The sequence below is a fragment of the Pelophylax lessonae genome (genome assembly GCF_965119305.1).
Source record: "Pelophylax lessonae genome assembly, chromosome: 2".
NCBI lineage: Eukaryota > Metazoa > Chordata > Amphibia > Anura > Ranidae > Pelophylax > Pelophylax lessonae.
In genome coordinates this window covers 484093317-484121063 of record NC_138769.1, presented here as the reverse complement: position 1 = coordinate 484121063, position 27747 = coordinate 484093317, and the positions used below count along the sequence as shown (strand labels likewise).

At 45.9% G+C, this 27747-nt stretch overlaps 1 protein-coding gene across 1 annotated transcript in view; it reads right to left on the bottom strand.

The window, feature by feature from the left end:
* PCCA (propionyl-CoA carboxylase subunit alpha) overlaps positions 1-27747 on the bottom strand; it is a 1213132-nt gene that overhangs the window by 562647 nt on the left and 622738 nt on the right. The window contains exons 15-16 of the mRNA XM_082247734.1: positions 24432-24500; positions 10701-10776 (exon numbers count right to left, since the gene is read on the bottom strand). Coding sequence (XP_082103860.1) covers positions 10701-10776; positions 24432-24500 — 145 coding nt within the window. The remainder of the gene's footprint in view (positions 1-10700; positions 10777-24431; positions 24501-27747) is intronic.

Below are 27747 nucleotides of genomic sequence, written 5' to 3'. Positions count from 1 at the left end.
GCCTAAAGTGCTCTTAGATGCATTTTCTCCTATACGAGATCCTGAGAAGATGACAAACAATGCGTTTGACTTTCTGAATTCTTTAGTTACGAGGAGGAACTGAAGTAAACATCTCCTCACGTCCAACGTATGAAAGGATTTCTCACGAGTATTACTAGGAGTTGAGGAGAAGGTCGGTAACACAATTTCTTGTGACCTATGGAAATATGAAGCAATCTTTGGAAAAAAGGCTGGGTCTGTACGCAGAACTACTCGATCTGAAAAAACTGTCAGAAAGGGGTCCGAAACTGAGAGGGCCTGAATCTTGCTAATTCTTCTGGCCGAGGTTATAGCTATCAAGAAGATAGCTTTCAAAACCAAGATCTTCAAAGAAGCTTCTTTTAAGGGTTCGAAAGGAAACTTTGTTAAACCTTGTAAAACAATGGACAGATCCTATTTAGGAAATACTTTAAGGGCTACTGGCCTGTTGCGGGCTAATGCCTTGAAAAATCTAATAATTAAAGTCTCTTGGGACAACGTCCTTTCGAAAAAAACTGAAAGAGCCGCCACTTGAGTTTTTAAGCCCCGTGCACACGTACCGATTGTTGGCCGTGAATTTTCGTCCACCGCCCGATCGGCCGATTGTCGGCTTGTTAGTATGATGCTTCCGACAACCGACTGCGACTTTTCGGACGAAAAAAATCTGGTGTGCATGCTATAAAATTTTTGTTGGCCGTCACCAGAACGGCCGATTGTTCATCAGTCAGTACAGATTTCGGCCGACAAAAGTCAGATGAGCAAGACTGGGCATGCTCAGAGAAGAAAAAACACACGAAAAGTAGACCGGAACATGACATCACTTCTGCAGTTGGTTGTTGTTGGCCAACAAAATTTGTGTGCAGTCTAGAGCACATTTCAACCAACACAACACTGGACAAAAGACGGCCAACAATCGGTGCATGTGTACGGGGCTTTATTGTGCTGGCTGCCAGCCCTTTCTCCATTCCTTCATGGAGAAACTCCAGCACTGAAACTAAATTTCTAATTTCAAAATTCTTGCTGGAACACCAGGAGTTATATTTTTTCCAGTCTTTCAATAATATATAAATGGCCCTGGTCACCTTCTTTCTACTGGAGAGAAGGGTAGAGATGACTTTCTCCGACAAGCCTCTGGCTCTTAAGAGGTCTTCCTCAGAAACCACGCTGTCAGTTGTAGACGGTCCAACTCCGGATAACTCAGGTTCCCCTGTGTTAAAAGATCCCTCCTGGACGGGAGTTTCCAAGGAGGCTCTGAAGCCAGATTCTGCAGGGGAGCAAACCAAGGTCTCTTTGGCCAGAAAGGTGTGATCAGAATTAAATTTGTCTTTTCCTCCCTGAATTTCTTGAGAACTAACGGGATTAGTTGGAATGGAGGGAACGCATAAGACAAAGGGAAGTCCCATGGATGGGCGAGTGCATCCAATCCCCAGACCTGATCTTCCCTGTGGAGGGAAACAAATATTTGGACCTTGGCGTTCTGTTAACAAGCGAACAGATCTATCTGGGGAAGCCCCCAAGCTTCCACAATCTACGCAAATACTTCTTGGTTCAGACTCCACTCTGATTCTAACACTTTTCTTCTGCTCAGTAAATCTGCCAGAAGATTTTGTGATCCCATTAGATGAACAGCTGTCAAGGAGGCCAGATTTTTCTCTGACCAGTAGAGTAGCTGACTTGCCAGATCTGAAAGCTGCCTGCTTCTTGTGCCTCCTTGTTTTGACACATAGGCCCCCGCTGTCATGTTGTCTGAGAGCACTTGAACATGATGTCCCTTGACTGCCTGTTGAAAAGACCAAAGACCTAGAAGGATGGCTTTCAACTCCCGCCGGTTGGATGACCTCCTGGCCTCTGTTTTGGACCATGTTCCCTGCATTGTGCGACCGTCTAAGTGGGCTCCCCAGCCCCACGCACTGGTGTCCGTGGTCAGACGTTTGTTCGGATGGAAAGACTATTCCAGACCGTCTTCCAGATTTCTGGAATTCCTCTACCACCACAGAGACCTTTTTGCTTTTGTGGTAATTCTGATGAATTTCTCCAGAGGGTCTGGATGTGAGCATTTCTGAATGTCTCTCTGGAGAAGACGAGAATGTAGCCTTGCCCACTGTATGGCAGGGATAGCAGCCGTGAGCAAGCCCAGAGCTGCCATGGCCGACCTGACTGTAACTTGATTATTGGTTTGCATCTGGGCAACAGCATTCTGAGTTTTCACTATCTTCTCTTGAGGTAGGAAGACTTTCTGGAGGACAATCTATCCTGTACCCGAGAAACTGCTGAGATGGAATTAAGCTGGACTTCTCCAGATTCATGAGCCACCCCAGACCCTCGAGGTGGTCCTGAGTCTCCTGAAGGTGTACCAACGCCTGGCTCTTGGACTCCGCAAAAAATAGCAGATCGTCCAGATATGGGACAATAGAAATACCCCTCAGCCTTAAAGGCTCTAGGGCATCCGCCATCACTTTGGTGAACACCCTGGGAGAGGATGAGAGGCCAAAGGGGAGAGCCCTGAACTGTAGGTGCCAGACCGATTCCCCCAGATTGACCGCCAGCCTTAGGAATTTCTGGCAACCTTGGTTTATTGGGATGTGCAAATAAGCGTCCCTTAGATCCAAAGATGCCATGAACCAGTTTGGGGACAGCAGCTTGGTCACTGAATAGATGGTGTCTATCCTGAAATGTTTGTACCAAATCGATCTGTTCAGGACCTTCAGATTAAGGCTCCATGTACACGGGACGTTGTTAAAAGTCCCTTTGAATGCTGGAATTTTTAGGACTGCTCCTAAACGACCATTTCCAGCGTCCCGTGTACATGGAGCCTTAGGATCATCCGGTACTTGCCGGAGGGTTTCTTTACCAGGAAAATGTGGGAATAAAACCCACGGCCTTGTTGCCCCTTGGGAACTTGAATGAGAACTTCCTGTTGAATCAGCTCTTGTAACAGAGACATCATTGAGGAAGCTTCTTCCGGATCCCTTGGAAGGGGAGTAACAAAAAATCTGCTTGGAGGAGTCTCCGAGAACTCTAGCTTGTATCCCTGCGCCAAGATGTTCCTTACAAAGGGGCTTGCGGACACTTCTTCCCACCGTGGGAGGAACCATAACCGTCTTCCTCCCACTGGGAGACTGATGTCACTTGCTTTTGGCAGCCTGATCAGGTGGTCTGAAGAGAATTCCACCTCTTCCCTTGCCTTTCTGGGAGGCCCATCTGGATCTATGTTCTTGTTTACGCCCTCTGTGGGTTTGTGGAACAGGACAAAATCTCTTCTTAGGGGCGATTTCTTTTTGGATGGAAAGGCCTTCTTATCTGCCGTTCTGTCAAGAATTGCTTCCAATTCTGGCCCAAAAAGCAAGTCACAAGCAAAGGGCAAACCACAGAGTTTAACCTTAGAGGCTGAATCACCCGACCAAGTCTTCAGCCAACCTGCCCTCCTGGCAGAGTTCACAAGGGCTGCCGACCTGGAAGACATTTTAATCGATTTAGCTGAAGCATCGGCCATGTATTTTACTGCCTTTAGGAGCAGCGGAAAAGACTCCAGGAGGTCTTTCCTAGCTGTTCCAGCCTCCACATGCCCTTTGAGCTGTTCAAGCCAACACTCTAGGTTTCTGGCTACTACTGTGGAAGCCATGGCCGGCTTGAGGCTGGATGTAGTGGAATCCCAAGCCTTTTTAAGGAGAGAATCTGCCCTTTTATCAATGGCATCTTTTAATATCCCCATGTCCTCAAACACCAAGTCCGTGCGGTGAGACACCTGGGAAAAAGACGCATCCACTCTGGGCTTTTTGTTCCACAGATGTTCCGTATCCTCTTCAAAAGGGAATCTCCTTTTTAGAGATTTAGAAAAAAACGGGGCCCTCTCCGGGTCCTTCCACTCTTTCTCAATGGACTCTGTAAGGACCTTATGAACAGGAAAAACCTTGCGTTTTGTCTGCTCCAGGCCCTGGTACATTTTGTCATGGATTTACATTTGAACTTTTTCCTCTGTGATTTCTAACGTGGTATAGATCGCTCCGAGTGGCTCCTCTACTTCTTCCAATGACAATTTGTAACTAGAAGATCGAGCAGCCACTTCTTTTTCCTCATCCTCCGAATCTTTGAGGGACAAGAGAGCACTTGCCCTTTCATCTTCTGAGTCACTGGATACTGCAGATTTAGAAGTGGATGGCTGAGAAGATGTTCCACCCGTTTGTTGGGAATCTGTTGGAGGTGGTGGTTCCCTGGACAACAGGGAACGAACCGAAGATAGAGTGTCTGTAAGCTCCTTAAATGAAGAGATGAAGTCGCTATTCTGCTGAACAGTTTCTTCTTTCACCAAATCAGCAATACAAGTTTTGCAGAGCGGTTTAGCCCAGGAATCTCTGAGCGGGTTTTTACACGAAGGGCATCTCCTTCCTGATGCTGGGGCCCTGGTTTTCACCGTGGCTTTAACCTAGTAAAGAAAAAAGCCACCATGAACCCCCAATAAGCACTAAGAAAAAACCACCACCTAGTGACTTAACAAGGGAGGAGCAGTGACCCACAGCACAAACAGTGAAAAGATTCCCAGAAACACACAGCCTGCAAGACCGAGAACAGTACACTCAGTAACTGCAGGGCAGGCTCCCATGGAGGCAAAGTGAAACCCCAAAAAAGCTCAATAGTAAGGAAAAAGATGCTGCAGTCCTCTCCTCCATCTGTGCAGAAAGCGCAGCGCAACTGGCAGATCTCTCCCCACACCGACTGATGCAAGTTTAAATGCCGCTTCCCGTGTCCACCACTGCGGACCGGAAGCACCGGCCTTTGACCTGCCCCTGACTCCTGCGTTCCATACGGCCGGAGCTACAGCCGCCACGCCCCCACCGGAAGTCCCGCCTACCGGACCTGATGCCGTGCGTTGCCGGGATCAGGAACCGATATGCGGGGAGTCTGAAAAAACACCAACTCCCCACCTGACTGCCAGCCAGCCCAAGCCGCGGACCCCTGACACACAGACCGGACCCTCCGGTGGTTCTCTGCTCCCCCGAGCGAGCGAAGTCAGTTGCTCTGGAGCGTCCCCTTTGCACCCAGGGAGGGGAGCTGGGATGGTCTCTGCTAAACACATAAGAAGGTAGGCTAAAACTTTCTCCCCCTGGAGAGAGCGCAGCTCTTCCCAAAAGCTCCTGCAATGCTTCCACCATGGCGGAGGAAACACAATGACTGAGGCATGGTGGAAGAGGAGGAGTTTTATCTTGGCAGTGTTTGCTGTAAATTGGGTGGAGCTACGCTCTCTCCAGGTGCTGTCCTGAAAGGCGATTTGAGATAAAGACTGAAGAAAGAAGGAAATACAGCATCTCACAAAAGTGAGTACACCCCTCACATTTTTGTAAATATTTTATTATATCTTTTTATGTTTCAACACTGAAGAAATTACACTTTGCTACAGTGTAAAGTAGTGAGTGTACAGCTTGTATAACAGTGTCAATTTGCTGTCCCCTTAAAATAACAACACACAGCCAATAAAATCAAAACCGCTGGAAACAAAAGTGAGTACACCCCTAAGTAAAATGATCCAAATAGGGACCAAAGTGTAAATATTTGTGTTGCCACCATTATTTTCCAGCACTGCCTTAACCCTCTTGGGCATGGAGTTCACCAGAGCTTCACGGATTGCCACTGGAGTCCTCTTCCACTCCTCCATGACAACATCACGGAGCTGGTGGTTGTTCGAGACCTTGGGCTCCACCACCTTTCCGTTTGAGGATGCCCCACAGATGCTCAATAGGGTTTAGGACTGGAGACATGCTTGGCCAGTCCATCACATTTACCCTCAGCCTCTTTAGCAAGGCAGTGGTTGTCTTGGAGGTCGTTCTGTTGGAATACTGCCCCTCAGATGCTTAATAGGGTTCCCAAAGGGAGGGAATCATGCTCTGCTTCAGTATGTCACAGCACATGTTGGCATTCATGGTTCCCTTAATGAACTGTAGCTCCCCAGTGCCAGCAGCACTCATGCAGCCCCAGACCATGACACTCCCACCACCATGCTTGACTGTAGGCAAGACACACTAGTCTTTGCACTCCTCACCTGGTTGCCACCACACACGCTTGACACCATCTGAACTAAATAAGTTTATCTTGGATCATCAGATCACAGGACATGGTTCCAGTAATCCATGTCCTTAGTCTGCTTGTCTTCAGCAAACTGTTTGCAGGCTTTCTTGTGCATCATCTTTAGAAGAGGCTTCCTTCTGGGACAACAGCAATGCAGACCAATTTGATGCAGTGTGTGGTCTGAGCACTGACAGACCAACCCCCCTCCAACCTCTGCAGCAATGTTGGCAACACTCATACTTCTATTTCCCAAAAAAAAACAAAAAAAAAAAACCTCTGGATATGATGCTGTGCACGTGCACTCAACTACTTTGGTCGACCATGGTGAGGCTTGTTCTGAGTGGAACCCGTCCTGTCCTGTTAACCCGCTGTATGGTCTTGGCCACCGTGCTGCAGCTCAGTTTCAGGGTCTTGGCAATCTTCTTATAGCCTAGGCCATCTTTATGTAGAGCAACAATTCTTTTTTCCAGATCCTCAAAGAGTTCTTTGCCATGAGGTGTAATGTTGAACTCCCAGTGACCAGTATGAGAAAGGGAGAGTGGTAACACCAAATTTAACACACCTGCTCCTAATTCACACCTGAGACCTTGTAACACAAGTCACATGACACCGGGGAGGAAAAATGGCTAATTGGGTCCAATTTGGACATTTTCACTTAGGGGTGTACTCGCTTTATTGCAAGTGGTTTAGACATTAATGGCTGTGTGTTAAGTTATTTTGAGGGGACAGCAAATTTACAGTTATACAAGCTGTACACTCACTACTTTACATTGTAGCAAAGTGTAATTTCTTCAGTGTTGTCACATAAAAAGATATAATAAAATATTTACAAAAATGTAAGGGGTGTTCTCACTTTTGTGAGATACTGTACATATAGATGCGTTACACACAGAGTGATATATTTCAAACATTTGCAGCCATCAGTCAGACAATAGCTAGAGCATGAAAAACACCCACCCTAAGCTTTAAAGTAGTCAAAAATTAAGTAACATATTATGATCTACAAAACACTTGCAGCTATGTTAGTGGATATTGATTCCAAATGTAACCAACTTCCGCAACCCTGGAAATCATCTCAGCCATTGAGCTTTATTAAATCCCTCTTAGGACAGGTATAATGAGTCAAAATTTCTCCAGTCTTTGGATATACTCCCAACTACAACCTCCTTGTTATTCATATATAGATCTCAAAGCACTTTCACTTGTACCATTTTGGTGTCTTACCTGACTTTAAGGTTCATACCTGAAGGAGTTTTGGATTGGATTATTTTTTTTCATACTATTACATAAAAAAGTGCATCAATCAAATTGCCCAGCGAGGAGGGAGACAGCGGTGGGAGCCGCTGCTCTTGTACACAACGCTGGATCAGAATTGAGCTCAGGTAAATAAAAGGGAGGGGCTAGGGAATCCTGCAGCACTGAAGGATTTTTACCTAAATGCAAAGAATGCATTAAGGCAAAAAACCTTAAGGCTTTAGAACCAATTAAAAACCCACCATAAACCCCTAATTGTTCCGCCACTATCATAATGAAGCATAGGAAAATGGTGTTATGGGCCTACCAAATGTTACTGGTATGGTCAGTGTTTACTCTCCCCCCACTGTACCAATGAACAAAATGTCTGTTCCTATAATGGTTTTGCACCACTTGGTCACAAATATAAATCTGTCTTCTTGGCAAGCTAAAGGCATTACGGAACTTGCTCACCTGTATGATACGGACTCTCCTAAAACAATAGTATATAGGCTTCAGGTACCAATTTCTCCCATCAACCTTTTTTACTTAAAGCGGAGTTCTGCCCCCCCCCCCCCCCCCCACGGAAAAACTGTAGCTGCCGACGTCTAATATTAGCACATTTACCTGTCGAGGGATCCTGCGATGTTGGCACCCCTGCCAATTTTTGGTTCGGTTCTCGGGTGCTACCTCCACAATTCGTGGCAAGGGAAACCAACATTGAAGGCTTTTGGCTTCACAGCCGGTTCTGTACTGCGCATTCAAGAAGTGTGCTGCGCTAACAGGACCAGTGACAGAGGAAAGGGGCCGAAATTCCGGGGGACCTCACAACGGCAAAAACACCTATTCCTAGCAGCAAAACTTTACAATTACCAAATTGTGGAACTAAAATCAATCCCCATTACAGATACTTTCACCACTCTTAACCGCCAATCTGAGATGGAGAAACTGGTATTGATTACTAATTTGACATACATTTTTAAAATATGGTCTGTATGGCTATCTAACTCTAGATGTACAATTAAGATTGAATGATGTTCAATATGTACTTTTTTTTATTCCTTGCCCTTCAATAGCGTGCCTGCAGTCTCACTGCGAATGGTTCTTACTTGATTGTCTGCTTCTTGGTTCCTGAATCCCCCCCCCCCCCCCAACACACCAATACATCCTTGTCTATTTATGACTGCAATTTAAATTATACCATGCTTTAACAAAAGTATTCCTATCCCTTAACATTTTCCACATTTTGTCATGTTACAAGCAAAAACGTAAATGTAGATTTTAAGCCTCTGAGGGCTTCACAGAACAGCTGTATTTATTCTGTAATTAAATGACACACAGGTGGACTATTTACTAAGTACGTTACTTCTGAAGGCAATTGGTTCCACTAGACTTTAGTTAGGGGTATCAGAATAAAGGGGACTGGATACAAATTCACATCACACATTTGTAAAACCGTTTATCATTTTCCTTCCATTTCACAATTTTGTGCCACTTTGTGTTGGTCTATCACAAAATCCAAATAAAATACTTTTATGTTTTTTGGTTGTAACATTACAAAATGTGGAAGCTTTCAAGGCATTGCAAGGCCACATTCTGACTTCTACTCTTCATGTGTTTTACTGTACCAAATAATGCAGAACCCACCCAAAATGCACAGATATGAACAAATCCATATACACATCCATTATGCTTCATGCCTGCGATGAGGTTTTGACATTGGAATACTGCGTTTTATCTTCTACCACAAACTCCAAAAAGAAAGATTTTTTTTTTTTTTTTTAAGGAGTAGTTTCTTCTATTGAAGACTCATGTACACTGGTCTCATCAAGTGCAAGAGATGCTTGGAAATCTTATATTGTCATCTGTGTGAGGATTGCATGTTCTGCTTCCGCACAGATTTCTACAGAACAGCCACTCATGAAAAGCAACTGGGTAGAATTTATTCCTTTTTTTAACTGTCTAGCTGTATGTGAACCAAGTCTTTAAAAACCCTTCAGTAACCTTTTACTATCTTTGAAATGTAGACGCATCAGAGCACTTTAATTTACTGTGAAACAGCTGATGTATGGCATGTTTAACCAGTTCTGGACCGAAAGGATTTGCCCCCTTAATGACAAGGCCATTTTTTGTGATTCGGCACTGCGTTACTTTAACGGAAAATTGTGCGGTCGTGTGACGCTGTATCTAAATAAAATTGATGTCCTTTTTTCCCCACAAATAGAGCTTTCTTTTGGTGGTACTCTGCGATTGGTGGTACTTTTGATCAACTCTGCGATTTTTATTTTTTGCGCTATAAACAAAAAAAGAACGAAAATTCTGAAAAAAAAATAAAATATATTTTTCACATTCGGCTATATAACATTCCCAAAAAAATGAAATTTAAGAATCAAATTTTAACATTTTAGGCCAATTTGTTTGCAGCCACATATTTTTGGTAAAAAAACAAAAAGAAAATTGCAATAAGCGTATTTTGATTGGTTTGTGCAAAAGTTATTGAATCTACTAAGGAGAAAGATGTCATTTTTATTTATTTTTTTACTAGTAATAATGGCGATCTGCAATTTTTAGTGGGGGTGCGACATTGCAGCGTACAGATCGGACCCCTGACATTTTTTTTACACTTTTGGGGGGGGGGGGGGGGAGACCAGTGACATTACTACAGTAATCAGTGCTAAAAATATGCATTGTTACTGTAATAATGACTGGCAGGGAAAGGGTTAACACAGTGGGTGATCAAGGGGTTAAACGTAAGCCTAGGGGAGTGTTTCTGACTGTAGGGGGATGGGCTTGTGAAATGAACACAGAGACTTGTGATCCTATATAGAAGGATCACAGGAGCTCTGTGATCATTCCAGAGAGAAGAATGGTCTGCTGAGTTTACAATATCTGACCGTCCCTCTCTCTTAGCGGGGAGCGAGCGCGGGTGCTCTGCGGCAATCGGAGCCACTGGCCCCGTGCATCAGAGTCCCCGCTGCCGAGTGGGGGGCGAGAGCGCGCGCCGCACACTAGCCCCCCATGCAGCAGGATCGCGACTGACGTAGGGCTACGTCGGTTTGCGCAGGAGAGGCTGTCTGCTGCATTAAAACTGCGGTGGGCGGTCTTTAAGTGGATAAATAACCTCCATTCAAGTTGTTCTTATTCTAGAGGTTTACTTTTTCCCCCCATCAACAACTATGATCAACTAAAAGTAACACTGATATTTCAAAATGTACTTTACATTACATCTTAATTATAGCTGTTGGTGACAATGAAGGTTGACAATGAAATTAGACAATGAAAATTATGAAATGAAATTATTCAAATGTGCCAAGAATGTTCTCTGTAGATCTTTATTTTTGCAATGATAAAATAACCGCTCTCCCTCTTGGCACGCATTATATATTTACCTCTAATTACATAATGGTCTAGAGCATCTTTCATTCTCTGTAAAGCTTCAGCCCGATTGCTGCCATGGGTAACCAACTATAACAAAAAAAAATGTTTTACAAAAAGATACTGAATGAATTGAATGTGTTGCAAAGAGTAATACATATATCACCAGAAGTCATTATTACACACAATACTATATGTAGATGGTAAGTAAGCAGGTGGTAATGATCAGACATGTGAGACTAATGCAGTTGAAAATATTTAGATGACACATTGCACATATGATTAAGTTTATTTGTACAGCAAATTAGACGTCATCTTCCACAAAATTTTGGAAGATCTAATATGTTTAAAGCTTTAATTAAACTGCAAACCAAGTTTTTTTTTTTTTTTTTTTTTTTTTTAATGCAAACCCTTTGCTATGATGGCTAAATTTGTTTTCTTTTTATTTAGATAGACTTTTTTTCCCTCCCTTTTACTTGGTGATCTGCCATTAATGTCTAAACCGCAAGCAACAAAATTGAGTACACCCCTAAGTGAAAATGTCCAAATTGAGCACAATTAGCCATTTTCCCTCCCCGGTGTCATGTGACTTGTTAGTGTTACAAGGTCTCAGGTGTGAATGGGGAGCAGGTGTGTTAAATTTGGTGTCATCACCCTCACTCTCTCATACTGGTCACTGGAAGTTCAACATGGAACCTCATGGCAATCTGAAAAAAAATAAATAAATAAATATTGCTCTACATACAGATGGCCTAGGCTACAAGAATATTGCCAAGACCTTGAAACTGAGCTGCCGCACGGTGGCCAAGACCATAGAACAGTTTAACAGGACAGGTTCCACTCAGAACAGGCCTCGCCATGGTCGACAAAAAAAGTGCACGTGCTCAGCGTCATATCCAAAAGGTTGTCTTTGGGAAATAGACGTATGAGTGTTGCCAGCATTGCTGCAGAGGTTAAAGGGGTGGGGGGTCAGCCTGTCAGTTGTCAGACCATATGCCGCACACTGCATCAAATTGGTCTGCATGGCTGTCCCAGAAGGAAGCCTCTTCCTTTCATGATGCACAAGAAAGCTCGCAAAGAGTTTGCTGAAGACAAGCAGACTAAAGGACATGGATTACTGGAACCATGTCCTGTGGTCTGATGAGACCAATATAAACTGTTTTGGTTCAGATGGTGTCAAGCCTGTGTGGCGGCAACCAGGTGAGGAGTACAAAGTCAAGTGTGTCTTGCCTACAGTTAAGCATGGTGGTGGGAGTGTCATGGTCTTGGGCTGTCAGCACTGGGGAGCTACAGTTAATTGAGGGAACCATGAATGCCAACATGTACTATGACATACTGAAGGAGAGCAGAATATCCTCCCTTCGGAGACTGGGCCTGCAGGGCAGTATTCCAACATAACGACCCCAAACACTCCTCTAAGACGATCACTGCCATGCTAAAGAGGCTGAGGGTAAAGGTGATGGACTAGCCAAGCATGTCTCAAGACCTAAACCCTATTGAGCATCTGCGGGGCATCCTCAAATGGAAGGTGGAGGAGCGCAAGGTCTCGAACATCCACCAACTCCGTGATGTCATCAGAAGAGTGGAAGAGGACTCCAGTGGCAACCTGTGACGCTCTGGTGAACTCCATGCCCAAGAGGGCTAGGGCAGTGCTGGAAAATAATGGTGGCCACACAAAATATTGACACTTCCGGCCCAATTTGGACATTTTCACTTAGGGGTGTACTTCTGTTGCTAGCGGTTTAGACATTATTGGCTGTGTGTTGAGTTATTGTAAGGGGATAGCAAATTTACAATGTTATACAAATTGTACACTCACTATTTTACATTGTAGGAAAGTATAATTTCTTCAGTGTTGTCACATGAAAAGATATAATAAAATATTTACAACAATGTGAGGGATGTATATACAATAGACAATCAGCGCAAAGGGTATGGGAGTCCTTGTTTCAAGGCATTTTATATATTAATTATTGATAACCATTTCAGTTCCCCCTCTTACATATTGTGGAGGGAGGCTGAGTTATTTATCATTAAAAAAAAAAAAAAAAATGTACTTACTCTGTCATAACGAAAAGGTTTCCTGTATGTTAATGATCTTTCTTAGGCAGCTGCTGGTTCACGAGTGTGAGTATTATATAAAGGGGTGATGCAGTACGTAGCTCCACCCCGCTGACAAAGTTCTATTGGACGTAACGTGTACGGGGGGAGGAGCTTCCTGTCTGACGTCACCCACTGCCAAAAAACGCCGGCTATCAGCCTTACATTCATGCTGTTGTCTACCGGAGTGTCCTGTAATTGGAATCATTTAAATAGCTCTTAGATTATCTTTGAGCTATTTAGATGACACATTGATGTCTGTGGGGAGTTCTGGCTTGTGACGTGTGCCTGGTCTCTTCAGCTGCATTCCCTGGATTACAGACCATTGGCTGGGACCTTGCGGCTCTCTTGTTGTGACTGATCCCAAAGTCAAATGTTATTAGACCTTCTGGTAATACAGGGGTCTGATCTTGAGGTGAGCGCAATAATTTTACTCAGGGTGGAGGCACATCACCTGAAGTGGATCTCTGGATCTCATACCTCATACGTCTGTCTGTTGATTCACTCTTCTATACAAGGGACGTTTGGGCTTCATGATCCCATATTGATTATTTTATTTGTTTATGTTGATTGTGCAGCACTTATGTATGTTTTATGCTTTATAATGTTAGGGATGTACTCACTTTTGTGAGATACTGTATCTAAATATGTTAGTCCATCGAACAAACTGAAGCTGAACTCAAGCTTCCACTTTATATGCAGTTACAGTAAAGAGTTATTTTTTTTTCCTTTTGAGATACAAGTTTGTAATAAATGAATAAAAACGGATGACTGTAAGCACTCCTGTCAGTGGTAAATGGTTTGACTCATCTCTGTAAATGCTACTTCTGCAAAAGAGCTTGTTCTTGTGACTGTATCACAAGGTGAAATAACTGGATTTTTGTACATACCGTAAAATCCTTTTCTCTGAAGTTCATTGACAGACGCAGCTTCATAGCTTCTTAGCCATTGGGTTATGCTCCTCCCATCAGGAATAGGACACTAGGCAGGAAAAAGCTTTCACCAAGCCTATAGGGCTATCCCTGCAGGCATAACCCCACAAACTCTGCTATAGCTCTGAGTTTCATTGCAAGCAGTGTTTAGAAGACAACAACCCATTCCACTCATAATTAGAGGAGCTGCTTCTGCCAATGAACATCAGAGAAAATAAGTATTTTACGCTAAGTACAAAAATCCAGTTTTCTCTGTCGTTCATTAAAAGACGCAGCTTCTCCCTGGTGGCTCAGTCTCCCTGGCTGGTTCAGTCTCCCTGGTGTAGGGACGACACTACCGTGCAAATGGACTCTATTTGAAAACCTCTGTACCCGCATGAAGCAGTTCAAAGCCTTAAGGTCCAGGATTGGACGCACTTTGCCTTCCTTCCTGGGCACAGTAAACAGGTTTGAATAAAACCCTTGAAAACATTCTTGAGAGGGAACCGGCACAATCACCCTTTGTGACCACATCATCTTGGAACTCTCAGAAGACCTGAATGGCTTTCCTTTTTCTTGCGACCTGGAGGTAAGAAAAAAACAGAATTTTTGTAAAACCTTACCGTAAAATTCCTTTCTCTGAGTCCTCTGACAGTCGCCGCCCACTCATACAGTCTTCACCAATGGGTATTGACCTCTTATCCACAGGAGCAAGCTAGGCATAAGACTTGTTAAAAACAAAGCAATTTACATAGACACACCAAGAGGGGGATGTCCCACTGGTCCAATACCCCCGGCTAGCGTCATTCCCAATTTAGTTTGGTAGCAAGTAGTAGATAGTCCATGAACCCCAAAAGAGGGGCGGGGGCGGCGACTGTCAGAGGTCTCAGAGAAAGGAATTTTACTGTAAGATTTTACAAAAATTCAGTTTTCTCCTACGTCCTCTGACAGTCGCCGCCCACTCATACAGTCTTCACCAATGGGATGTCCCAAAGCAGTGTAGACATGAGGGGTGGGAAGCACAAACGTCACAAAGGCAACACAGCACCCAAGTCAGAGAAGGGAACCTCATCTGAACAGAAAGGTAAACCCTCTGGGTAACAGAAAAGCTCAACTGGAGCAAACAACCCAGGAAGCAAATAACCAAGGGGGAAACAACCCCAACAGCCAGGGACCTGCAAAACTAGGGCCCCCATAAGGCACTGCCACACACAGAACCTTGCGGCCAAAGGAAGCATCTGCAGATGCCAGAACCTCAAGTTTGTAAAATATGGAAAAGGGTGTGCTCCGACGACCAAGTCGCAAGCTGGCACACCTGGGCCACCGAAGCCTGTTGCTGGAAAGCCCGGGACGCACTCACCGCTCTGGTAGAGTGTGCCTTGACAAGGAAGGGTGGTACCCGTTCCCTAAACGAATAGGCATGTACAATCGTCCGTCTGATCCATCTAGAAATGGTTGCAGCAGACGCAGCCATACCCTTCCGAGGACCCTCAGGAAGGACAAAAAGAGAATCCGACTTACTAAAGGATTCAGTGGACGACAGGTAAACCCTAATCGCCCGGACTAAATCCAAGGAATGCAAGGCACACTCCTTAGGATGCTCAGGGTTCGCACATAGCGAAGGTAAGACAATATCCTCATTAAGGTGAAAATCAGAAACCACCTTAGGAAGAAAGGATTGGTTAGGTCGCAAGACCACCTTATCCCTATTAACCACCAGGTAAGGGGAGCGGCAAGACAAGGCCGGCAACTCCGACAGTCTGCGAGCAGATGCGATAGCCACCAGAAAGGTAACCGTTCTCGCCAGCAGAGGCAGAATTTTTTTTTCTGGTGTATTCAAAGGGAGGATGTTGCAAAATGGACAGGACCAAGTTTAAGTCCCAAGGAGGTAAAGGCGCTCTCCGAGGAGGAGCCAAATGATGCACACCTTGATAAAGGAGCCTAACAATGAATTAGACGCCAAGGGGCGCTGAAAAAGGATGGCCAGTGCAGAGAACTGGCCCTTAACAGTGGTCAGCGCAAGACGTTGGTCCACACCAGATTGGAGGAAGGCCAACACCCTCGCAACCGAAAAGGAGGGAGGATGGATGCCCCTGGATTCACACCAGGCAAAATAAGCCTTCCAAATACGGTAATAGATCTTACCAGACGAGGCCTTCCGAGCCCTGAGCAGGGCAGGAATGAGCGCAGACGAGAGACCCCAATCTCTCAAGACCTGGCTTTAAACAGCCACGCCGCTCAGGCCGTCGACCGTAAAGCAGGATGGAAGATCGGCCCCTGAGACAGCAGATCGTCTCGAACGGGAGCCGCCACGGAGTCTCGACGACCAGTTGGATGATGGCCACGTAGCAAGACCGACGCGGCCAGTCTGGGACCACCAGAATCGCCAACTTTGGTTCCGAGACTCACCTGCGAAGGAACCTGGCCAACAACCGAAGCGGAGAAAAGGCAGAAATCAGGCGATACTGATTCCAAGGCACCACCAGCGCATCCGAGGCGACCGCCAGAGGATCACGCGTTCGTGCCACGAACCTTCCCACCTTGTTGGTTAGCCGAGAGGCGAACAGATACACATTAGGGGATCCCCAGCTCGCACACAGCATCTGAAAAAACCTCCGGTTGTAGGGACCATTCTCCCTGGTCCAGGGTCTGGCGGCTCAGATAATTGGCCTGCCAATGCTACACACCCGGAACGTAAACTGCTGAAATCGCCGGGACATGCGTCTCGGCCCCACACAGAATTCTGGTCACTTCCTGGGCCACCAGGGCACTCCTGGTGCCCATTTGATGTAAGCCACCGCAGTGGCGTTGTCCCTCTGGACCCGCACAGGGCGGCCCCGAAGATGAGCCGACCAACGGAGCAAGCATAATCTGATCGCTTGCAATACCAAGATGTTCATCGGCAAGGTGAGTATTTCCCCTCCGACCAAGTGCCCTGGGCAGACCGAATGCCCCCCCAGCCTGACAGGCTGGCATCCGTGGTGATCACAGTCCACAACAACGAGCGGAAGGAGTTTTCCTCCATCAGAGTCGGGGACAGGAGCCACCAGAGAAGATCCTCCCTGACTTGGTGACTCAGATATATCCTCCTTTCCAAGGATTGAGAATGCCTGTCCCACCTGGCCAAGATCCGGGCATGAAGAGATCGTGTGTGGAACTGTGCAAACAGTATTGCCGCGAAAGCTGACACTATCAACCCCAGGGACCGTATGCAGGCCCTGAGCAACGAGGAATCCTTGTCCCGAAGGGACCTGACCTCATCTTGTAGAGTCCGGAGCATGTCCTCCGGCAGGAAACCTTTACTTGGGTAGAGTCCAGGACCATTCCCAGATAAGGGAGACAAACAGAAGGGGGCAAGGTCGACTTCTGAACGTTGATGGTCCATCCGAACTCCCTGAGCGTCTGAACGGTAGTTGACAGAGCGCGGGACCGAAAGGTAACGCCACAAACTGATAGTGACCCTCCGTGATTGCGAATCGGAGGAACCTCTGAAGACCCGAAAATATAGGGATGTGTAAATACGCATCCTCGAGGGCGGTGAAAGCCAGGAAATCTCCTGGACTTAAGGAGGCCACCACCGAACTGAGGGATTCCATGCAGAACTTTTGAACCCGCGCGAAGCGGTTCAGAGCTTTCAAGTAAAGAAATGGGCGTACCTTGCCCACCTTACTGGGCACCGTGAACAGATTCGAGTAAAACCCCCGAAACCTGTCCCGATGAGGCACCGGGACAATCACCCCCTGGGCGAGGAAATTCTGAACCGCCCGATGAAGATCGTGTAACCGATCTGGGGTCAAATGAAGATTTGAGGGAAAGAATCCGTCCGCTGGCCGCAAAAGGAATTTGAGCTTGTATCCCGATCCAATGATTTCCAGAACCCACCTAACCGGAACCCGGAGCATTCAAAGGTCTAGGAAACCGCGCAGACCTCCCCCCACCCCTGTAATGGGTGAGGGCGTCCCTGCAGGTGGAGGCGGAAGGACCCGCCGGGCCGGCATGGGTGGATTTTAGCTTGCCCGCCCAGGGCTTCCTCTGACCACCCTAGCCCTTAAAGGGTTTCCCCTTGACCTGTGCCTTGAAGGCACAAAAGGACCCCCGATTTGGTTTAAAGGAAGGGCCCCGCTTACTGCGGAAAAACTTACCCTTGGGGTTCTGGGGCAGCAGAGTGCTTCTGCCCCCAGTGCCTCCTTTAACCAACTCGTCCAGGGAATCCCCAAAGAGACGATTCCCCTCATAAGGGATGTCAGACACTGTCTTCCTGGAGTCTGGTCAGCCGACCAGCTTGTCAGCCACATTAAACGAAGGAGCAGCACCGTGACACCAGACAGCCGAGCTGCTAGAGGAGCCTACTCCAAGGCCGCGTCACACAGGTACAAAAAAAAACCTGTCAGACGCATCTGCTCCACCATTTCCACAGTAGTCGGAGGGTCGGAATCTGCCCCCAGAGTGCGTTAGAGCACTGAACACCGGAGAATCCTCCGAGGGCATGAGAGTGGCCTTGTTTAACCTGGGCACCGTGCGATCCACTTTAGGGGACACGGTCCAATGCGAATGCATAAGAGACGCAAAAGGGCAACAGAATTAAAACCGTTTTGTACCACAAGAGGGCGCATTAAATGCACGCCATCGTTCGTTCACCGTCACGTGAAACTCAGCAGGACAAGGAAACACCTGTGCCGCTTTTCGGGTTCTGCGAGTCCCAAGGAAGACTGCTTACCCAGTGGGTGGGCCCATCCTCTAAATGCAGTGTCTCTTTAACCGAGGAAATAAGCACAGACATAGCAGCGCATTCTTTGGCCGTCTCAGGGGGGGTGATCATCCCGACCCCCATCCTCTGCTTCCCTATCCGAATGGAAGGACTGAGACCCCTCAGGGGGTATACTGTCCAAGGCAACCATAGCAAACGCAGATAGTGAAAAGCCCAGGCCTTTAGCTAAACAGTCCGTTCTGACATCACTAAAGCCCCCTTGGACACTAAGTTGCAAGAGCAGCAGTAAGGGTAGAAGATTCAGGTGCACCTGAATCACCCACCAATGACTGGGAGGAATTTTGCTGTCCTGGGACTCCCATGAACATAAAACAAAAGTTTGTATGGCGCTAACCCTTTAAGACGCGACGGCGGCGATACCCACCGTCATGCACAGCAATCAGGACCATAACTGAAGCACCCACAGATATCAAAAAATAGCTAATAGCAAGAGAATATCCCCCAAAACAGCAAGAAAAGACCCCCAGGAGCGTTACCCTTCTGCCGAATGATTCCACTGTATGCAGGAAAAGGAAGTGATGTCAGACCGCTAGAGTCAGGCAAGCACAGGCTAAGGAAAAATGGATGCCTATTGATTGCAATGGGAGGCTCCGGGAAAATGTCCGCCGACACGTGTAAACACAGAACCGTGCCACACACAAGATGGAGCCCGAACGGCGCCAATACTGCAGAGGAAAATGGCTGCTGAAGAGCCCACAGTGAGGCCAGACAGCCGCCCACACCCAACATGGCGGACCCGCGGTTTTTTACCGCAGCGGTCGGCCGCCACATGTCTGAACCCCCACACAAAACACAAAAAAGTGCCGACAGGGTAGGGACCCTCACAAACCCCCACACAGTGTTCCGCACACAGTAACTCCCCAGCAGGGAGTAACTCCCCAGCAGGGACCAGGAGGATGCGAGCCCAAGACACAGACATGAGGGAGGGAGAACAGACCCAGCAGACTGTTATCCCACACAGAGTACTACTTACCCGACCAAGATGGCGTGGGCGCCTCTCCACGACGGGAACCTCCCACCCCAGGTGGCGGGGGTGCCGTCCGCCAAAGACAGGACATATGCCACACATGGTCAGACCGCAACTGAGGCATCCTGGCAAGGTGGCCACCTCACGGGGCGTTCGCCCCTGAGGACAGGGGCAGGTCGTTTGCGAGGCCAGGGCGTACGCATAGCCTGCTAAACGCTCGGTGGCGGGCTGGGATTCCATAAGATACTCTGTCCTGGAGTACCAGGACGACAAGTCCGATTCCCAGCTCCGCAAATGCTGTAGTCTTCCAAAGATCTGACTAAGCACAGAACAAATAAAAAGCTAGTAGTGCAAAGAAAACACTCTTGCAGAAAATAAAAGTAATAAAACAGAAGAAAGGCTGAGACATGTAGCCCCAGCACAGGGAAAGCCTATCTTACTCCTATCTAGGCAGAAGACAAACTGAATTGGGATTGAGGCTAGCCGGGGGTATTGGACCAGTGGGACATCCCCTTGTAGGTGGGTCTACGTAAATTGCTTTGTTTTTAACAAGTCTTATGCCTAGCTTGCTCCTGTGGATAAGAGGTCAATACCCATTGGTGAAGACTGTATGAGTGGGCAGCGACTGTCAGAGGACGCAAGAGAAAGCCGCCTATGAGCAGTAAAAGAAGACCCACGTCTAGCACGTGGTGCCTTGCCCTTAGAGCAGTGGTTCTCAACTCCGGTCTTCAGGACCCACTAACAGGCCAGACTTTAAGTATCACCCTGGGGATATGCAGACTAGAATATTGCAATCACTGAGCAGCAATAAATATCACCTGTGATGTATTTCAGTTATCTTGCAAACCTGCCTGTTAGTGGGTCCCGAGGCTTGGAGTTGAGAACCACTGCCTTAGAGGACTGAGGAAGAAGAGTACTCTTCCAACCCGTAAGGTCTTTGATCAACTCATCCAGGGGGGATCCAAACAACTGCTCCCCAGTAAAGGGAAGGTCAGAAAGAGCCTTTTTGGAAGCCTGGTCCGCAGACCAGCTTTTAAGCTACACCATGCGTATAATAGCAATTCCCACAACGGACACTCTGGCTACCAGTGGATTTGCATTGCATAAATACAGAGGGGCTTGAGCCATTTGAGCTCAATCTGCCCCGGAAAAGTTTTTCCGTTTTCGAGACTCCTTTTAGCAACTTCACCCATTCAGTGACTGTCTGCGACACCAGGGTGGTCACACAATTTTTTTTCAATATGGAACCCGCTATCACATGTAAATGGTGGGACAGAGACAATCAACGAGGTCTGTAATGGCCGGGTATTCTTGCACCGGGACCACAGTAGACTTATTCAGTCTGGAAACAGGATGATCCAACCTCAGTGGATCAGTTCACCGAGTGAACCTTATCCGCAAAGGGATAATGGCGTTTTTAAACGCTTGGGCACCACTAACGTGCTTAATACGTCCCCACCTGTTCATTGACAATATTGTCAAAAAGTTCCGGACAGGGTAACCCTTTGCCCAATTTCTGGGATTTGCGGGTGCAAAAGGAAACCTGTGGTCCTGACACTGTAGACTCATCCGCCATTTTTAAAGTTTCTCGCACTGAAACTATAAGTGCTTCCACCAATGCACCTTCCCACGCAGCAGCTGACGAGGACAGGTCCTCTTCGCCATCAGAATGCGAGGACACAGAGACACCAGGGTAGGGTGCGTCTGTTGTGGCCACATCTGACTCTGAATCTGAAGATACAACAGAGGGGGGCGAAGTCAAAAAGCACTTACAGCTAGTGTTACTTTTTAACACTAAATCCACTTTTAACACTAGGCTTTCCAAAACTGCTGTAAGAGTGGACAGGGGCTGCGACCCAGAAGGTTAAGCAGTCGCACTGAGGGGGTCTGTAGGTGAAATTTTGTCCTGGGACTCCACAGGATGGGACCCCACCAGAAAAATTGCCCTCCCCCGCAAATCCGCCTCATCGGCCGCAATATATCTGCCTCTCAAAAGGTAGGAACCTGTAATGGGAGGGGGGAGAAAAGCGGAAGGGGAGGGGGGGGGGGCCTGGTATGTCCGAGAGGCCAGAAGAACTGAGGGATACCCGAGGGTCTGGCTATTCTATGGAGGGGGCCCACGTCCATCCAGGATGGGGGCGCTGCCAGCCAAGAGGTACGTTGCGACTCAGGGCGATCCAGGTCATTTGCATCCCAGCGAGACGGTCTACTCGCGGGTTCGTCCTCGTCCATCGGGGCTCTATCATGGTTAGGCCTAAAGCTGGACTAGAACCTGCTCATGCTCGCTGGTCAGGCTGGAAGACCTTAAGTATCTAGAATATCCAGTCCGAAACTCAGCTGGCTGTTGCTTGTAGTTCTCCAGGAACTCTACTTAAAGAATAAGTACAAAAAAAGTTCCAAAAAAATAACATCCAAGACCGAAGTCCCAGCAGGGATCTAGGTCCTACTCCTAAACTAGGCAGAAACAAAACTGAGGGCTGTAGCAGAGTGTGTGGGGTTATGCCTGCAGGGACAGCCCCATAGGCATGGGGAAAGCTTTTTCCTGTCTAGTGTTCTATTTCTGATGGGAGAAGCATAACCCAATGGCTAAGAAGCTATGAAGCTGCGTCTGTCAATTAACGATAGAGAAAAGAAACCCTATTAAAGAAAACTAATGCATCCACAACATTAAAGCTGCAATATAATACAGGCTTGTTTTTGGGTTTAATATTGCTTTAACAAAATGTTGCCTCAAGGTACATGCAGATGTGATACTTTTCCATAATTTGAATGGATTATTACTCCTCATTAAAAGCGGTTATATCCTCAATAAAAACAACAACAAAAAACAAACCATGCAGGACAAAGGCATAATGAGCTAGTATGCATCGCATACTAGCTCATTAGGAAATATATACCTTAGAACGAAGCCCCGACACGGTCGCCCGGACACCACTGAGGCAGCTGACATCTTCAATCGGCGTCTCTTCCGGGTTCGGCGGCTCCGGCGCTGTGAACCACAATGACATCAATCCCGCACATGCTATCCGGCAAGGAGCTATGAAGGTCCGCCGAGCCTTCAGAGCGCATGCACTGCTGCTGTCAGCGGCTGCATGCCGGGTAATATCTCCTAAACCGTGCAGGTCTGAGAGATATTAATTTTACCAACTGGTAAGCCTTATTATATGGCTTACTTTTAGGTAAAAGTTAAAAAGCGGAGTATACAGTGCCTTGCGAAAGTATTCGACCCCCTTGAATTTTTCGACCTTTTGCCACATTTCAGGCTTCAAACAAAGATATAAAACTGTAATTTTTTGTGAAGAATCAACAACAAGTGGGACACAATCATGAAGTGGAACGAAATTTATTGGATATTTCAAACTTTTTTAACAAATAAAAAACTGAAAAATTGGGCGTGCAAAATTAGTCAGCCCCCTTAAGTTAATACTTTGTAGCGCCACCTTTTGCTGCGATTACAGCTGTAAGTCGCTCGGGGTATGTCTCTATCAGTTTTGCACATCGAGAGACTGAAATTTTTGCCCTTTCCTCCTTGCAAAACAGCTTGAGCTCAGTGAGGTTGGATGAAGAGCGTTTGTGAACAGCAGTTTTCAGTTCTTTCCACAGAATCTCAATTGGATTCAGGTCTGGACTTTGACTTGGCCATTCTAACACCTGGATATGTTTATTTGTGAACCATTCCATTGTAGATTTTGCTTTATGTTTTGGATCATTGTCTTGTTGGAAGACAAATCTCTGTCCCAGTCTCAGGTCTTTTGCAGACTCCATCAGGTTTTCTTCCAGAATGGTCCTGTATTTGGCTCCATCCATCTTCCCATCAATTTTAACCATCTTCCCTGTCCCTGCTGAAGAAAAGCAGGCCCAAACCATGATGCTGCCATCACCATGTTTGGTGCCAAAAAGTTTGATTTTGGTTTCATCTGACCAGAGCACCTTCTTCCACATGTTTGGTGTGTCTCCCAGGTGGCTTGTGGCAAACTTTAAACAACAATTTTTATGGATATCTTTAAGAAATGGCTTTCTTTTTGCCACTCTTCCATAAAGGCCAGATTTGTGCAGTATACGACTGATTTTTGTCCTATGGACAGAGTCTCCCACCTCAGCTGTAGATCTCTGCAGTTCATCCAGAGTGATCCTGGGCCTCTTGGCTGCATCTCTGATCAGTCTTCTCCTTGTATGAGCTGAAAGTTTAGAGGGACGGCCAGGTCTTCATAGATTTGCAGTGGTCTGATACTCCTTCCATTTCAATATTATCGCTTGCACAGTGCTCCTTGGGATGTTTAAAGCTTGGGAAATCTTTTTTGTATCCAAATACGGCTTTAAACTTCTCCACAACAGTATCTCGGACCTGCCTGGTGTGTTCCTTGTTCTTCATGATGCTCTGTGCGCTTTAAACGGACCTCTGAGACTGTTACAGTGCAGGTGCATTTATACAGGGACTTGATTACACACAGGTGGATTCTATTTATCATCATTAGTCATTTAGGTCAACATTGGATCATTCAGAGATCCTCACTGAACTTCTGGAGAAAGTTTGCTGCAGTTAAAGTAAAGGGGCTGAATAATTTTGAACACCCAATTTTTCAGTTTTTTATTTGTTAAAGTTTGAAATATCTAATAAATTTAGTTCCACTTGATTGTGTCCCACTTGTTGTTGATTCTTCACAAAAAATTAGTTTTATATCTTTATGTTTGAAGCCTGAAATGTGGTAAAAGGTCGAAAAGTTCAAGGGGGCCGAATACTTTCGCAAGGCACTGTACTACCGCTTTAATTGATTCTGAATATATAGCCTATGTTTTATGCAAGGAAATGGAATTAAAAATCAAGAGCTCTGTTCACCTACTGCTTTTTTTCATCAAAAAGCATACATAAACCGCTTTCTATATCTCATCCTACTTTGTAGTCATTTTTCTTCTCTTCAAGGTGACTGACCAATATTAGGAATGGAATGTGATGTGCTAGCTGTTCAATTTTGACTTGTGTAGCTGGATTAAAACTCACTTTTGAAATCATAGGATCATAGTAAATGCTGATGTCGCTTCCTTCTTGAATACCACTGTCAACTCGCACCTTAGGCAAAATAAAGGAACAAAAATGTTACTGAAAATTGAAATGCAGCAAACCAAACATTAAATAAGTGCATTTCACACAGGACTCACACTGTGACAAGAGGACACTGGGATGCTGTGACGTTTTTTTACCACATAAAGTAAGCAGTAGTATTTCCAAATTACCAAATAAAAAAATATATGTTGGTAGGCAAAGTTTTGGAAAATAGTGTTGCCACATTTTGGAGTTCTAAATTATGACAAAACATAATTAACATTCTAAAATCTAAAAGATATGCACTAGCTTCTTGAATACAACTTATGCAATGTCCTGTGATAGTATATCTCAAAACATCCTGAGGAATAGTATAAATTCCAAATCATATGAAGAAAAGTCCCAAATCAATGTGATCTTGTGAAATTACATGTGAAGTATATGATTCTTCTTTATATTTGTGAAATTTGCTTTTCCACGTGCCCAGGTTTTCACACTCATGGGATAGTCGTGGCTTACAAAGCAGACTACAAGCTTTAGGAGTTAGAGCATCAATAGGTTATTTCTGATCTTCTCTGTAATAATTCCAATGCCAGCCAGCTGTTATGAATGTTCCTCCACTCATATGGATTAACAATAAGCCCAGAGATAGATCATACTATAGCTGCTTGTGGACCACCACACGTACATTTACCATGGCAGGGCGGCCGCTCTGTGGCAGATCTCAAACTTAGTACGTGATCTGACACTTCTGGGTCTGGGGCGCGCTCTGCTTGCGAGACACAGCGGGAGCCAATCCGATCGTTCAGGACACAAGCAGAACGCCAGTCTGCCAATGTAAACAAGGCAGACTGCCATTCTGTCAGAGAGGAAGGTACTGATCCTTGGTTTCTGCTAAGCAGGAACACTGATCTTTGCATACATTTAACTCTTCAATTGCGCCTGATGTTAACCCATTCCCTGTCAGTGTAATTTGTACAGTGACCATGCATATTTTTTTAAGCACTGATTACAGTATTGGTGTCACTGGTCTCCAAAAAGTGTCAAAAGTGTCAGTTAGGAGTCCGATTAGTCCACCGGAATATAGCAGTCCTGCTATAAGGCGCTGATCGCTGCAAATGCAAGTAGAAAAAAAAATTCCATAGTTTGTAGCTGATATAACTTTTGCGAAAATCTGTCAATATATGCTTATTTGGATTTTTTGTTTTTACCAAAAATATGTAGCAGAATACATATTGACCTAAATTTGTGAAGAAAATTGTTTTTTTTTTTTTTGTTTTTTTTTTTTATTGGGTATGTGTTATAGCAGAAAGTAAAAAAATAAATGAGTTTTTGTAAGAACTTACCATAAAACTCTTTTCTCTGAGTCCTCGGACAGTCGCAGCCTGTTCGGTATACCTTCACGAGTAGGTAATGGCGCTCTCTGCAGGAGTAAGCTAGGCAGTGAAGGGTTATTAAAAAAACTTCACACTGAGACACACCTCTAGGGGGCCGTCCCTCAGCCATTATCCTGACACAGTTAGCACTGTTTTCCAGTTTTGTAGCAAGCTGTACCGGAAGGCATCCACCCCAAGGAAAAAAAAACAGAGGGGCGGGGGCATGGGACTGTAAGAGGACTCAGAGAAAAATGGATTTTTGTAAAATCTTACCGTAAAATCCTTTTCTCTTAGCTCATTGACAGACATAGTCCTCGGTGATACAGCACCTTCGGGTTATGTTGCCTCCACAGGAGCAGGACTAGACAGGAAATTAAAAAGCTCTGGCCACACCCTAGGGGCAGTCCCAGAGGGTATTATCCTCTCTCTCTCTCTGCCTCAGCAAATCAGTTATGTCAAAAAGCAGTCTTTAGAAATTTTAACCCAACCCAACTCCAAAACAGAGGGGCAGGGACTACGTCTGTCAATGAGCTAAGAGAAAAGGATTTTACGGTAAGATTTTACAAAAATCCATTTTTCTCTATCGCTCATTGACAGACGTAGTCCTCGGTGATACAGCACCTTCGGGACGTCCCAGAGCAGTATCACAAATGAGGGGTGGGAAAATGGAAATCAAATCCCAATCTAGAAGGCCCAACCGGTGCCAACTAGAAGTTTACAGTGCTCATCCTTAATGATGAGACTCAACAAAAAAGAAATTTTTCAAACAGAAAAAAACTCTCGAGGTGGACCACCGGTCTCCTCAAATTGCGGCCTGCAAAACCTTGCGGCCAAATGAGGCATCCGCCGATGCCGTCACATTAATTTTATAGAATTTTGTAAAGGTATGTACCGACGACCAGGTGGCCGCCTTACATACCTGGACCACTGACGCCTGATGGCGAAAAGCCCAGGAAGTACTGAGCGCTCGAGTGGAGTGCGCCCTAACAGGGAACGGAGGACTCTGACCCTTAATAGAATAAGCCTGTACCACCGTCTGTCTAATCCATTTGGCAATGGTCACGGCAGATGCAGGCAAACCCTTTCTGGGGCCATCCGTGATCACAAAAAGTGAATCCGTCTTACGGAATGATTCCGTAGCTTTCAGGTATACTCTGATTGCCCGAACCACATCCAAGGAATGCAACGCATGTTCCCGATGATGCTTGGGCTGAGGACACAAGGAAGGTAGTATAATATCTTCATTCAGATGAAAATCTGAAACCACCTTAGGAAGAAAGGATGGCTTAGGATGAAGTACTACCTTATCCCTATGAATCACTAGGTATGGGGACTGGCATGATAATGCAGCCAGTTCTGACACCCTGCGAGCAGAAGTGATAGCCACCAAGAAGGCCACCTTCTGGGATAAAGTAAACAAGGGAATCTCCCTGATGTTTTCAAAGGGAGGTTTCTGTAGAACCGACAAAACTAAATTAAGATCCCAGGGCGGTAAGGGCGCGCGGACTGGTGGAGCCAGGTGCCACACCCCCTGGATGAAATTCCGCACCAAGGACTTGGTAGCTAAAGGTTTCTGAAAGAAGATTGCTAATGCTGAAACTTGACCCTTGATGGTGCTGAAGGCTAGCTTCTGCTCAACCCCTTGTTGCAAAAAAGCCAATATTCGAGTCACCGAATAGGTACGTGGAGGAAATCCTAAAGATTCGCACCACGCAATATAAGTCTTCCATGTGTGATAATAGACCTTGCTGGAAGTCGCTTTCCTTGCTTTAATAAGGGTAGGAATGACTGAAGCTGACAAACCTCTGTTCTTCAGTACTTGGGTCTCAATGGCCAGGCCTATTAAACCAGTGACTGTAAAGCACGATGGTAAATTGGTCCTTGAGACCACAGACACT